Here is a 14248-nt window from a genome sequence, read left to right on the forward strand (position 1 = left end):
AGATTATCTTCTTAGGATTGGTATTTTCATAAATAAATTGATTAAATATTGATTTCTATTTATTCGGAACCTAATTTGATTTATCTAAAAATATATCTGGAGTACACTTAGACGTTAGATGTTAGTCAACACTCAAATTAAAAATAGTTAAATTTACTATAAAGTACTTCATCTTCGTAGAGATAATAGTTTTTTATGATATTTGCATATGAATCTGAATTTTTCATGTTACATTTTGTTCATCCTTGATGCTCCTTATTACGTTACAAATAAACTCATTCACAAAAACCTTAACATCCCATTCGTTGCAGATTTAGCTCAAAACAGATATGCGTCTTTTCATTCCAAACTCCTTAACCGTCCTAATCCATTAATTATTAATCTTTCATCCTTAACAATCCCTGATAATCCTCCGAGGCGTCTGAAAAGAAGATGGCCACGGGACCTTCTAATATAACTTAATGTTTGAAGTACCACAACGGGTGGTTCCTTCCGAAGATTTTCAAGTGTATAATGTGTGAAACATACAACATATTTACTTATTGTATTATTTTGTACAGTTGTAAATTACATTAAATTAATAAATAAAAAAACATTTTGTTCGAACTAGAAATCAATTTATTTTTGAAAATAATATGAAAATTACTACTCCTTCGAAGATCAACGTTATAAACTTCTATATCGTACATTAAACTAGCTTTAATTTTAGTGCTAATACGGCTAATGATTCCTGAGGTATAGATTTCCCAAAGCTGTCGAACAGACTCGCTACCTTGGACTACATTTGGACAAGCGATTAACCTGGAATCCTCACACCAGACTGAAAAGATAGGAAACTGCACGTCGATTTCGACTGTTACAGCACTTACTAGACAAACGGTCTAAACTTCCAACACATTACAAAAGATTGATCTACATGACTGTAATAAGGCCAATCTGGACATATGGAGTTGAGCTTTGGGGCTCCACTAAACCTTCGAATTCCTCCCGTAACCAATCCTTACAATCCAAAATCCTTCGTAAAATCATCAATGCTCCTTACTTTGTCACAAATAAAATCATACATAAAGACCTTAATGTTCCCTATGTAACCGATCTGGCCCGAACCAGATATCACTCTTTCCATTATAAACTCTTTAACCACTCAAACCCCTTAGTTTCTAATCTTGCATCCTTTTCCATTCCTGACAATCCTCCGAGGCGCCTGAAAAGAACATGGCCACGAGACCAACTAATGTAAAATGTCATTACAGTGCTACCAATGGGTAGTTTCTCTCCACGCCTGTAACACTCAATTTAACTTAGATCAGATTTACTAAATGTATTATAATGTACAGTTGTAAACAGCAATAAATAAATATTTAAAAAAAAAAAAGATTTCCTAAAATAAATTAACCTACTGATTTTTAGTATATTTTTTATGACATATTGCTTTTTTTTAAAAAAAAAAATATCTGGGGAACTATATATCATAAATGGCTCTATTAGGGCTCATATTTTAGGGAATTTACTCTACTTTAGATGATGTTCTATTTGATTTTGTAGTATTATAGGTAATTTTAAAGATATGAACTCCAAATGGAAAATTAATTTTTTTAAACGTTTTGAAACAGCCGTCATTTTTTATTTCCTCTACCTATACTTGGCAGATACCTCAATTTTGGCTAGTAATTATACACAATTTTCATTGAAGTAATAAACAATTGGGGTGAAATAGATGTTTTGTTTTTTTTCACCGGGCTCTTGTATTAATAGTTCCAACTTAAACAGCATTAGTTTCCCAGTCTCTGATATAAGGAAATGTAATACGACATTGAAGTATGAGTATTCTAAAATATATTCTGCTAAAATTAAAAAATATTCTGAACAAGATCACTTAGACATGTGAATCGCATGACAAATTCTTGCGACTAAACTTGGGGATTATAAAAGGTAGAGAAGACAGATTATGATTTGTGAGACTAGATGGGGCTACGACAGAACATCAATCAGAATAATGTTGACTATCAAACACAGCCGCCACAGGTTGTCCATCTATCAAAGCCATCTATTCAACATATCACATATTCAGAGTAGTTGAGCTTAGGTGATGTCGAGACGATTGTGAAACATTAATAATTTTCCATCTTCAAAATAGGAAAATATTTATTTGAATCTAGAAAGTCATATCTTACAAACCTAGAAAACGAAAAACTTACACATTGAATTTTAAAAAAAATCCTAAAACTCCTATGAGAATATATATTCATTTTATTACAAGAGCCGGGAAGAAAAAAATGCAGTTATCTCACCCCAATTTTTGATTACTTTAATGAAAACTACGTTTAACGTTTAATTACTAGTCAAAACTGATGAGTCTGCCAAGTATAGGTGGGGGGAATAAAAAATGGCGGCTGTTTCAAAACATTAATTTTTCATTCGGAGCTCTATATCATAAAAGCAACCAACCACACTAGAAAATCTAAAAGAACTCAGTTTAAAGAAGAGTAAATTTGCTGAAATATAAGCCCTAACAGAGTTATTTACGCCCAATAGTTCTCGAGATATAGCTTTTTAAAAAGTAACATTTCTTAAGAATGTACTGAAAGATTAGTAGTTCGTTAATTTATTTTGAGAAATTTATATCTCAGGAACTATGTGACGTATTGATTTCTATTAGCACTCAAATTAAAGCTTTTTTTAATGCAATATGAAGTAGTTTATGAACTTTACCTTCGTAGCAATAGCAGTTTTCATGATATTTGCTAAAATAAATTGATTTTAGAGTTGTTCAGATGATAAGTTTGATCTATGAAAAACTTTATTTCAAAAACCATAAAACGTACAGATGTCTGTCAGCACTGAAATTAAAGCTAGTTAAATTTACTATAAAATAGTTTATAACGTTTATCTTTTTAGGAGTAGTAGTTTTTATGATATTTGACAAAAGACGATAAACGTCATGAACTACTTTATAGCTCATTAAACTAGCTTTAATTTTAATAACATACATTTGCACGACAAATGGTTTTTGAGATATAGATTTTTCAAAATAAATTCACTAACTTCTGATCTTTCAGTGCGTTCACAACATTTCTATGTTGCTATTTAAAATGTAAAACTATAGAACGTAAATAGGTCTATTAGGGCTTACATTTGAGCAAATTTACTCTATTTTAAATGATGAGGTGTAGATAGTTGACCGTAGATTAATGCTTGAAGAAGTTTGTCGGGGGGTGCGGTCAGCAAAGAAGAAACGTCGGCATAAAATAAATAAATATGGTTTTGTTTATTTATGCTGTTCTTTGCTGACCGCACCCCCCGACAAACCTCCTCAAGTATTTTAAATGATGTTCTCTTAGATTTTCTATTTTTGTATGTAGTTTTAATAATATAGAGCTCCGAATGAAAAATTACTTATTTTTAACGTTTTAAGATAGCCGCCATTTTTTATTCCCCCTACCTTTACTTGGCAGGCTAATTTTGACTATTAATTATACATAGTTTTCATAAAAGTAATAAAAAATTGGGGCGAAGTAACTACCTTTTTTTTCATCTTGGGCTTTTGCACTGTTTGTATTGGAAGGGTTTAAGCAAAACTCATGCTGGATCTCCACGTTTGTGACTTGCTGAAAATCAAAAAATATACAATCTTTTTTTATTATTATTTATTTAGTGTAATTTACAACTGCACAAAATAATAAATACAATAAGTAAACATGTAGAGGTTTACGACGGGGGTAAAGGTGATCGGTTGGGGTTTGTCAGGATTTATTTTGATTCTCCAGTTGTGACACCAGTCTGTAATATATACAATACAGTTTAGGGAAATTTTTCACTTACCTAAAACACATAGAGCACACATTGGCAGTAATAAAACTATGCAAACTGAAAACAAACGTATATGCAGCACAAGGGGCCTTTGGTTTGTGTCCAAAAAGCTACACTCAACTGGTCAGCCATAAATTTAAGCCTACGTATTCAAGCCAATCCAAATAACCCATGTTCACGCTTGCTCATGCGTGAATAGGCCAAAGTGTTGCAAACATATTGAGTCAACTTTAACGTACTACTACACGTTTGCTAAACCATGATAAATCCACGCATGCGCTAGCGTGCGGATTGGATATTTAGATAGGCTTATAGAAGTTGGCCAGACACCATACTTATTTTAATCTAATCAGATAATATTTTTGATGTTACGATAAATAGGCCTAGATAAGTATACAATAATAATTATAAACAGTAGTAATACATAACAATATAATATGACTTTTTTTCTCTGTTTCTTTTTTTTTTTTTAATTGTTTCCTCTTTTTGGTTCTTTTATATATTTTTTCATTTTCTTTTCTTCTCTCTCTCTCTCATGATTTTTCCCCCTCCTTTTCTATACTTTAACTCTAGTTTAAAATTTTTTTTTTTAATCTGATCTAAGTTAAATTGGAGTGTTACAGGCGTGTAGAGAAACTACCCATTGGTAGCACTCTAATGACATTTTACATTAGCTGGTCTCGTGGCCATCTTCTTTTCAGGCGCCTCGGAGGATTGTCAGGAATGGAAGAGGATGCAAGATTAGAAACTAAGGCGTTTGAGTGGTTAGAGAGTTTATAATGGAAAGAGTGATATCTGGTTCGGGGCAGATCGGTTACATAGGGAACATTAAGGTCTTTATGTATGATTTTATTTGTGACAAAGTAAGGAGCATTGAGGATTTTACGAAGGATTTTGGATTGTAAGGATTGGATACGGGAGGAATTCGAAGGTTTAGTGGAGCCCCAAAGCTCAACTCCATATGTCCAGATTGGCCTTATTACAGTCATGTAGATCTGTCTTTTGTAATGTGTTAGTTTAAAAGTATATTTTAAAACTCTATTAATTGGATGCAAATACATCGTTTCAAATATTGTTAATCAGCTTTAGCAGTACATTTTTGAATCGACATAGCACAAATATATACTTATAAAGACATTATATATCATGGTTATTTAATTAACAAGTATCTGATTAAAAATCTAGTTCGAAAGTTGAATTTAATTATCTCTATAAATTTTTATTTTCTATCACCTATTTTTTTGATATTTCTCATATATCTTTATTTTGTATTTTTAATAATAAAACCATCCGACAAAATTCACTGGATCACACAAGCGCCTGGACCGAAGTTTGTTTCCTTTGTTTACCAAGCATTCGTAGAGGATTTGGATTTGCGGAAAATGCAAAAGGTTTATAATCCAGCTTATATATACATAAACTAGATTTTTTATTTGTTCTCAATCAATCTTTTTTAGCTTTGTACTTGACTGACCTATTGTAGAGAACCACATCAGGCTGCCAGATCTCATGATCTGCCAAATGGAGCTCTTTCAGACCACCGTAATCGCTTGCATTCCATTGCAGCTTCTCGTCGCGCCACATCTGCAACCAGCACACAAAGCCACTAAATCGATTGTGATCGTTTGAATATGGAAAGATCGATTACAGTAATATAATGGGGTACTCACCAATTTGACCCAGGCGTTCACCGTCATCAAGGATTTGCTGTCATCCTGGAACAAAGTCAGTTTCCTATAAAAAGTATATGAAATATCAATTATATTAACCCACCATGAAGCATAATCATATAATACCAATTATATAACCCCCCCATGTAGCATAATCATATAAACCCACCATTTATCATAATGATATAATATCAATTATATAAACCCACCATGAAGCATAATAATATAGTATTAATTTTATAAACCCACCGTGTAGCATAATCATATAATATCAATTACATGAACTCACCGTGTAGCATGATCATGTAATATCAACCATATAAACCTACCCTCTAGCATAATCATATAATATAATTATAATACTGTCCCATCTACTTGGATTATGAATCATCCTTTTTCGGTCTGAATATTTTATTTTCAAAACAATGTAACACAAAAGGTTTTTTAAATTTTTATATTCATCTTAAATACAAAAAAATAATCTAAAAATTCTTAAAATGTTTTGACTTAATTCAGGAACTGCACTCTATGACAACTGTAGTCACCAAACGACTGCATTCTAAATTAATTCAAATCAAATGTAAATCCAAAGCATTTCATATATTTATTTATATAATTAGATACATTTCAATGCCCGAGGGAATAAAACATATAATTTCTGATGTATTAGGAATCAATATAAAATCAGAATTTATACGTTTTATTTTCTTGGACATTGAAATTTATCTGACTAATTATATAAATAAATATATGAAATACTTTGGATTTACATTTGATTTGAATTAATTTAGAATACAGTCGTTTAATGACTGCGGTTGTCATATCAGAGTGCAGTTCCTGTCCCACTGGTGCGTTTCCTGAATACGGCATGTGTCAAGGACTTCTGTCCTTAAAAGGTTCCCGGAGCCAGGAAGAAAAAAGGACATTTATTTCACTCCAATTTTTGATTACTTTAATGAAAGCTAAGTATAATTACAAGTCAAAATTGATGAGTCTGCTAGGTATAGGTAGGGGGAAATAACAATGGCGGCTGTTTCAAAACGTTAAAAAAAATTAATTTTTCATTCGGAGCTCTATATCTTTAAAATTACATACAACACTAGAAAACCTAAGAGGACATTACTTAAAGCAGAGTAAATTTTCTGAAATAGAGCTTTTTACTAATACGTTGAGATATAGCTTTTTAAAGAGTAATATTTCATAAAAATGTACAGAAAGGTTAGTAGTTAGTTAATTTATTTTGAGAAATCTATATCTCAGGAACTATGTGACGTATAGATGTCTATTAGAATTATTTAATGTACTATAAAGTAATTTATGACCTTTATCTTCGTACGAATAGACGTTTTCATGATATTTGATAAAATAAATTCATTTATAGTTGTTCGGACAATAAGTTTGGTTTATGAAACACTTTCCTTCAGAAACCATAAGACGTACTGATGTTAATCAGAACTTATATTAATTATAACTAGTTAAATTCACCATAGAATAGTTTATAACTTTTTATGAATAGTAGTTTTTATGATATTAGACGAAATAAATTCACAAAATGTTAATTTCTAATTGTTGGAATAAAATGTTTGATTTTTGAAAAAATATATGTTTAGAACCATAAGACGTAAATATGTCTGCCAACACTCAAAATAAAGGAAATTTAACTTACTATAAAGTAGTTTATGACACTTATTCCTAAGGGTAGTAGTTTTTAAGATATTCACATATGAATATAAATTTGGCACATGAAAATTTTTCCGAACAACTATAAATCAATTTATTTTAGCAAATATGAAAACTACAACTCCTGCGAAGATTCTTAAACTACTTTATAGCCCAGTAAACTAGCTTTAATTTGAGTGCTAATAGACATCTGTACGTCGAATGATTTTTGAGATATAGATTTTTCAAGATAAATTCACTAACTACTGATCTTTCAATACATTCTGTACATTTTTATGAAATGTTGCTTTTTAAAAAGCTATATCTCGAGAACTATTTAACGTAAATAACTCTATTAGGACTCATATTTTAGTAAATTTACTCTTCTTTAAATGACATTCTCTTAGGTTTTCTTGTATTGTTTCTACTTTTTCAGATATAGAGCTCCGAATGAATTTTTTTTTTTTATCGCTTTCAAATAGCTGCCATTTTTTATTCCCCCTACCTATCATTTTGACTCATCAATTTTGACTAGTAATTATACATAGATTTCATTAAAGTAATCAAATATTGGGGTAAGATAACTGTCTTTTTTCTCCTCTTGGGCTCTTGTACCATTACAATGACCGGTTCAAATATATATATATATATATGTTCACGTAGAACTCTAATTTGCCAAATATTAATAATTAGTACTGAGTTTGTGAAATTTAAGGGAATTAAAAAAATGTTTGTTACATGAAGTCTATCTATCTTTCTAATTTATTTTCGCCGTGCAAAAGTGTTATTACCTTAACTGATCACCACGTACAATCATACTGTACAGCAGTATAGTTACCTCAGTGTAAACTATTTTCATGTAATGTAGTTTATTCGGTTATTCATGAATTTTTAATGCTATTTCTGAAATTTGGTGAACGTACATTAAACTATATCGTACCATATCTGTTCAATCGCTTACCAGAAGAATTAATAAATACATCAACCCCTCCCCCCCCCAAAAATAAAAAAACAAAAAAGAAATATTTAACTGGGTACATACTTCCTTCTATGATTCTCAATAACTGAATTTGAGTTCACCAAATTACCATATCTCCCTGTATGTTTTCTTAAGTCCACATAATTTATTTATTATATTACAATTAGAATTAGCAATGTATGTATGTACTCAGTAATAGATATTATTGGATCCTTATTTTAATCATATTCTGTATCATGTTGTTTATTCTAATTATTATATTAATTCACTAATTGTAAATTTGCAGCTTTATCAAAATCCTTTTAGTTATTTTTATTATTATTATTTTTTATTTAATTTAATTTTTATTTTTTACTTTATTTTCATTTTATTAGTTGTTAAATAAATTATTAGTTGTATCGATTGATATCAATTAATACTGTATTTATCTAGCTTAAAATTGTATAGTCTCCACAAGGCCCTAATAGTCTAAACTGTAATATTTACATTTCACCTCTATCTATCATTTTTATGTGTTATTTTTGCAACGACTGATAGATGTCATCTGGTCGGACCATATTGGATATCATATTCTAAATGAATAAAAATACAAAACCAAAAAAAGGTAGTTATTAAGAAAAATAAACAGTATGGGTTTTCGTGTGATAATGTATTTAAAAAATTAGATAAATAGTGAATTAAAAATAAAATATAATTACATACAATATCTATACGCTAAAATTTGAGAGGATAGAAAAGGCCTTGTTTTGGAATACCATACTAGCTTTTATCTTATCCGATTACTTTGATAAGTTAGAAATAATACAGTTAAAAATAAAACAAGCAATTTTTAATGACAACATAAAATAAGTCATGAATTATGAATTACATTAGTTTTTAGGCTAATTAATAAGTAATTTAATAAATTAATACTAATTCGATTTAAATAATAATTTCTCTAATTTAAATAATAATTTATTTAAATAATAATAGTCTCTTTCCACCTCAACGTCTTCAATATATTTATTGTTCACTATTCAATAATGAATAAGTCATATATCCTAAAGCAGGGTTTCCCAAAGTGGGTGCTGCGGCACCCTGGGGTGCCTCAAGGGGTGTCCGCCAGAGAATGCCACTTTTCAAATATTACAGAAAAAGAAAGAAAAAAACATAAAAATTAAATTAGCAAAAATATAGTGCATTCTAGTATTTATTTAATCAGTGTTTTATTATTTTCCTATATAGTCAACCGCTCTAAAGATAATTGTGGATACATTTTTATTTTTTTTTTTATCTCGATAACGATGCCACGAATTATTTAAGCCCAACAAGGGTGCCGTGAAATTATTTTGACCCAACAATTAAGTTTGGGGAAAAAAATTTGGGAAACTCTGCTCTAAATTAATAGAGAACTGCCCTTTTAACAATCAGTGATTCAATCAAACAGATATAAAAATAAATAAAAAACAAAATACTCACAAGATGGACGTGCTTTAACCCGAGGTCTATGGTGACAGTCGTCATGTTCGTATGCTGCGCCGGACGTGCGAACTTGTCGTACGTTGCCAAGAGATCTCGCTTCAGCTGGTCCGTGTATGTTGAGTTCCATAGCGGTTTACCTGAAACACAATCAAATATTTTTTTTAAATCTTTATTGGAATTTACAACTGTACATAATTATACATTTAGTAAATTTGATGTAAGTTATTATGGACTAACCAATTAACATGTGGAACATTGAGGTCCTAATTGAGCCCCAAAGCTTAACTCCGTAAGTACGGATAGGTCTTATTATAGTCGTGTAGATCAGTCTATTGTAATAAGTCGAAAGTTTTGACCGTCTGTATAGTAACTGTTGTACTAGTTGGCAACACGAGTAGTTTCCTGTCTTTTTCAGTCTTTTATGAGGATTACAGATCAGTTGTTTGTCCAGATGTATTCCTTGTTAACGGATCGGTTCGACAGGAACATGTGGGATGTTATTAAAGGATAATGTTTGGCAGGAAGTCATAAGTTACGACGAAGGGTAAATGTTTGGTTACATTTATTTTAGTCCTCTAGTTTTGACACTATTCTTCAAGGATGATGCTGTGGGTTTGGGATGCAATGCAAGGGTCATTATTCACTGATAATAGACATGTGTCATCGGCATATGTGGCAAGGGTAGTGCTGGATGGGATGGAATGTCTGTTGTGAAAACTGTATAAAGAATAGGGCCAAGGATACTACCCCGAGGTACACCAGCAGACAAAGGAACGAGAGATGAAGAAGTGCTGTTATGATTTACTTTAAATAATATGTCAGAGTGACAAGACTCCCGAGCAGTACATTCCGCGCTCCAATGCAGACACCAACTACACGATGACAGCTAAGTTGTAGAGCGAGATGTTTGGAATCCAAACTGGTGATCTAGTTTGAATCTAGGATTAGGTAAGGGCGTTTCAAAATGAGTTTCTCAAGAATTTGCTTATGATAGGTAAAATACGAGTAAAATTAAAGTATATACATAAAATATTACAAACATTAATATACGGTGTTTGCGTGATGACAGTAGTAGCTCACGTGTTAGTTGGAAGGTTGCGACATGTGGCCCGTAGTGTTCAGCGGGGCTCTAAGTTGTTACAGTATAATCCAGAAAATAGCGGTGTCACTATAGCTTTATTTTTAACGACGCATTGTAGTATTGTTACTATTACTGTTAAACTATAATTATTTAGGATGTTTAAGAATTAAAAGTCTTATACGAATGGACCCCTATAAACCGGAATATACATACTCCACAACACAAAGGAAAGAAAACAGCCTTCATCCTGTCTGGGTCAAAGGCTGAATTACTTACAAAAAGTCCTTAGAGAGTAAGCAGACTCGAGGAGAAGACTTAATTAAGTGACGTATCAAAGGAGGGACAGAAGGACAAAGAATCGAGGATAAAAGCAATACAAGAGAGGAGGCCCCATATCCGGGCAAGACTTTTGTAACATTGACAAAAGGAATCCAAGGCCTCTTCCTTATAAACTTGGGAGAGGTGAATTCGAGTTCGAAGAAGAATACAAAGCAAAACACTAAATCCTCAAAGTCCGAAGGCACGTTTAATTCAAAGAATAGCGTACTTGGCATGAACTTTTTATGTGAAAGAGTTCAAGTTTGGATAGATAGGTAGAAAATAAAATTTATTCTGTGGTGAACAGGGTCCCTTCATAATTACATAATATGTACAATTACAATAATACAAATTTAGCCAGAAACTAAAAAATAAAAATAACTTAATTAATATATTATCTGCAATATACATAAAATATAAAGTCGGTAAAAAAAAAAAAAATAATAAATTCTTATTCTCAATTAGAAATAAAAAAATCAATTTATATGTAAGCATCGAATTCCTCTCGTATACAATACTTACAATCGAAAATCATCAATGCCCCTTACTAAATGTTTCAGTAATAAATATGTTAAAAAGTATTGGGTTGTAAAATAAGTTCGTTGTGTTTTTTAGTAGTGATTTCAATAAAAACTTAAGATACTTATAAATATTTTTAATCAATTATACAAAGACCCGTTTTGATCTATTACATGTTACCATCTTTCAGGTAATTTTTTAATTCCGTCCTCCCAGAACATCTCAGATTTTTGTTCAATGAATTCCTCTATGTGTGTTTTGCAGTCCACGAGCGAAATGAAGTGTTTCCCGTGAAGAGAGTTTTGAAGGGCCTGAAATAAGTGAAAGTCTGTTGGGGCTAGGATGATGGGTTGGGGATCACAACCCAGCCAAACCCCAATAATTTGAGTTTATCACGTGGACACGTGTTATTGTTATGGAAAAGGATACCTTTGCGATTAACCAGTACTGGACTCTTTTGCTCAACCGCTGCCTTTAATTATTCCAACTGGATACAGTTCTGCGACATCCCGTGTCGCCGAGTGAGGGTTGTCTGTGGACCAATGCTTGAATTTGGTCATCAACAGTTGAAGGACGGCCCGAACGCTTTGCGTCTTCCAAGTGAAAATTCTTCCGGTTCTGTACCGAGCAAACCACTTACGGACGGTGATTTCTCCTAAGGCATCATCGCCACACACTGCAAATTTTGTTGACCGTCTGTACAGCGGGTTATCCTTTTCAGAAATAAAAAAAACATTAAATGGCGAAAATAAAATGCTTTCAATTAAATGAATTAAAAATCAATCTTTATTCCAGGACACTTGGTCCCCTAAAAATAAAATTGTCAACAGCATTTGATCTGGCTACATCAATTGATTTAAAACATAAAGAAATAAGACTATTATAATAATTATATACATATAATATAAACAAAACATACATATTTTTCAAGCTTATATTGATGTTTATATTTACAAGTTCATGGAAGTTTGATAGTCAAGTAATTGGTGTTTGAAGTTCCAAAATGAGGTAGCTCGAACAGCAAAGGACTTTCCAGTTCAGTGGGTAGGGATTAGGAATACGACATCGATGTCGATGTTTTACCCAAAGCATCGATGTTTTTAATTCGATGTTTTTTTAACATCGATGTTTTACTTTCGCTGTTTTACGTTTGTCCCAATTTTTCATTTTTTTTTTCCAAATTAACTAAATGAAAATAACAAATTTACAGTATAAACAATTTCCCATCAACAATGTGGTAAGATCAACCAAGTGGTAACGACGTAATAAAGATAAATTAAGACTAGAAAAACATCGATGTTTTTGGTAGTCGATGTCGGATTATTTTTTTCAAATACCACTTCTGACAGGCCGTAGAATGCGGGATCGTTGGAACATACCTTATGTTTCTGAAATTGTTCTAAAACATCGCTTTATTTAGGGTAATGTATAGTAATCAACGATATCCTATTCTTTGATCGAAAAAGCACTTCTGACTGGCCGGAGCATGCGTAGTCTTTGGAACAGGCTTTATGTTATTAAAATGGTTAAAAAAAAATCGATGTTTTTTTTAACATCGATATTTTTTTGTCGCTGTCGCGTCTCTGAGATCGATAGGTTAGGATCTTGTGTTTAACAGGTGAATGGATAAACGTAGGGTGAGGAGGTCCATAATATAGAGAGGTTTTTTGGAAATCAGGTGCCAAGAAGTTGTAGTCTTCAAATACTAGGAAAGAGCCAACAAAGTAGTTAGAGAGATGAGAACACCTGGGAATGCCAAAGATGAATCTTATTAATCTTTTTAGTCTCATTTCCTGTTCAATGGATAGTCCTCCACGCACTAGGCATCCGTGGTAGAGATGTGAGAGATTAAGGGAAGATGCTGAAAGGCGACGAGTACTTCGAGGAAATAAATCACGGGATCTTACGAGTTGTTTAAGGATTAAAATAGTTTTTCAGGTTATTTGGGTAATTTGGCTATTCAATGTTAAGTACTAATCATAGGTGACCCCAAGGTTTTTTATAGTGTTTTAAAACTGGATAGGTATGTTGTAGAGGTATAATAATGGATTGTAAGAAAGGGTTTTGAAACGACAATATTTTAAATATCAGTTCAAATCAAATTTTTGTTTTATATTAAAATTTCTAATTTGCATAGGTAATATAATTTTTCTCGAAAGTAAAATTTATTTCTTCTTTTGGCTTCCTCGCTACCCAAGATGGAAAAACTTCATGCTCATAATTCCTCAAAACCGTAAATTTCTTCTTGTATGTTATGTTTTAGACATCAAAGAACAAATTTGGTTCCGTGTCAACCTGAAATCAAGTTTATACAGGCGAAACACATATTACTGTTAATCCGATTTGGGTGAAATCTTCAGGAATCGTGTGGCTTGATGTCATATCAATTTTATCAAATTCCATCGTCTACTTATGTTTATAAAAATAATTAGGAGGCAGTGAGTAACAATGTACATTGTGAACAGTACATTTTAGTGATATTTTTGGTAAACCTATATTTTACTTTTATATCCCTCGGACCTCTCTGTATCTCTCCCCCTTCCAAAACCTTGTCTTCCTTTCATGAGGAACTACAGCTAGTTCCTACTTGCTATCTCCTAAATGACCTGTAGGCTAGTTCCCTACGGAGTGAAGTTTCCTTACTGTAAGGACCTACAGCTAGTTACTGTAGGACTTGCTATCCCCTAAATGACTGAAAGTTTAGTTCCCTACGGAGTGAAGCTTCCTTTCTGTAAGAACCTAAAGCTAGTT

At 31.9% G+C, this 14248-nt stretch overlaps 1 protein-coding gene across 2 annotated transcripts in view; it reads right to left on the reverse strand.

The window, feature by feature from the left end:
- LOC106683580 (acetylcholine receptor subunit alpha-like 2) overlaps positions 1-14248 on the reverse strand; it is a 46587-nt gene that overhangs the window by 11296 nt on the left and 21043 nt on the right. The window contains exons 2-4 of one of the 2 annotated variants that reach the window (XM_014425139.3): positions 9577-9716; positions 5481-5525; positions 5285-5394 (exon numbers count right to left, since the gene is read on the reverse strand). In XM_014425139.3, coding sequence (XP_014280625.1) covers positions 5285-5394; positions 5481-5525; positions 9577-9716 — 295 coding nt within the window. Of the gene's footprint in view, positions 1-5284; positions 5395-5480; positions 5545-9576; positions 9717-14248 lie in introns of both variants that reach the window. The other variant, XM_067048834.1, reaches the window with a different exon arrangement.

This window comes from Halyomorpha halys, unplaced genomic scaffold (genome assembly GCF_000696795.3).
Source record: "Halyomorpha halys isolate HHAL.00 unplaced genomic scaffold, Hhal_1.1 Scaffold496.1, whole genome shotgun sequence".
Taxonomy (NCBI): Eukaryota; Metazoa; Arthropoda; class Insecta; order Hemiptera; family Pentatomidae; genus Halyomorpha; species Halyomorpha halys.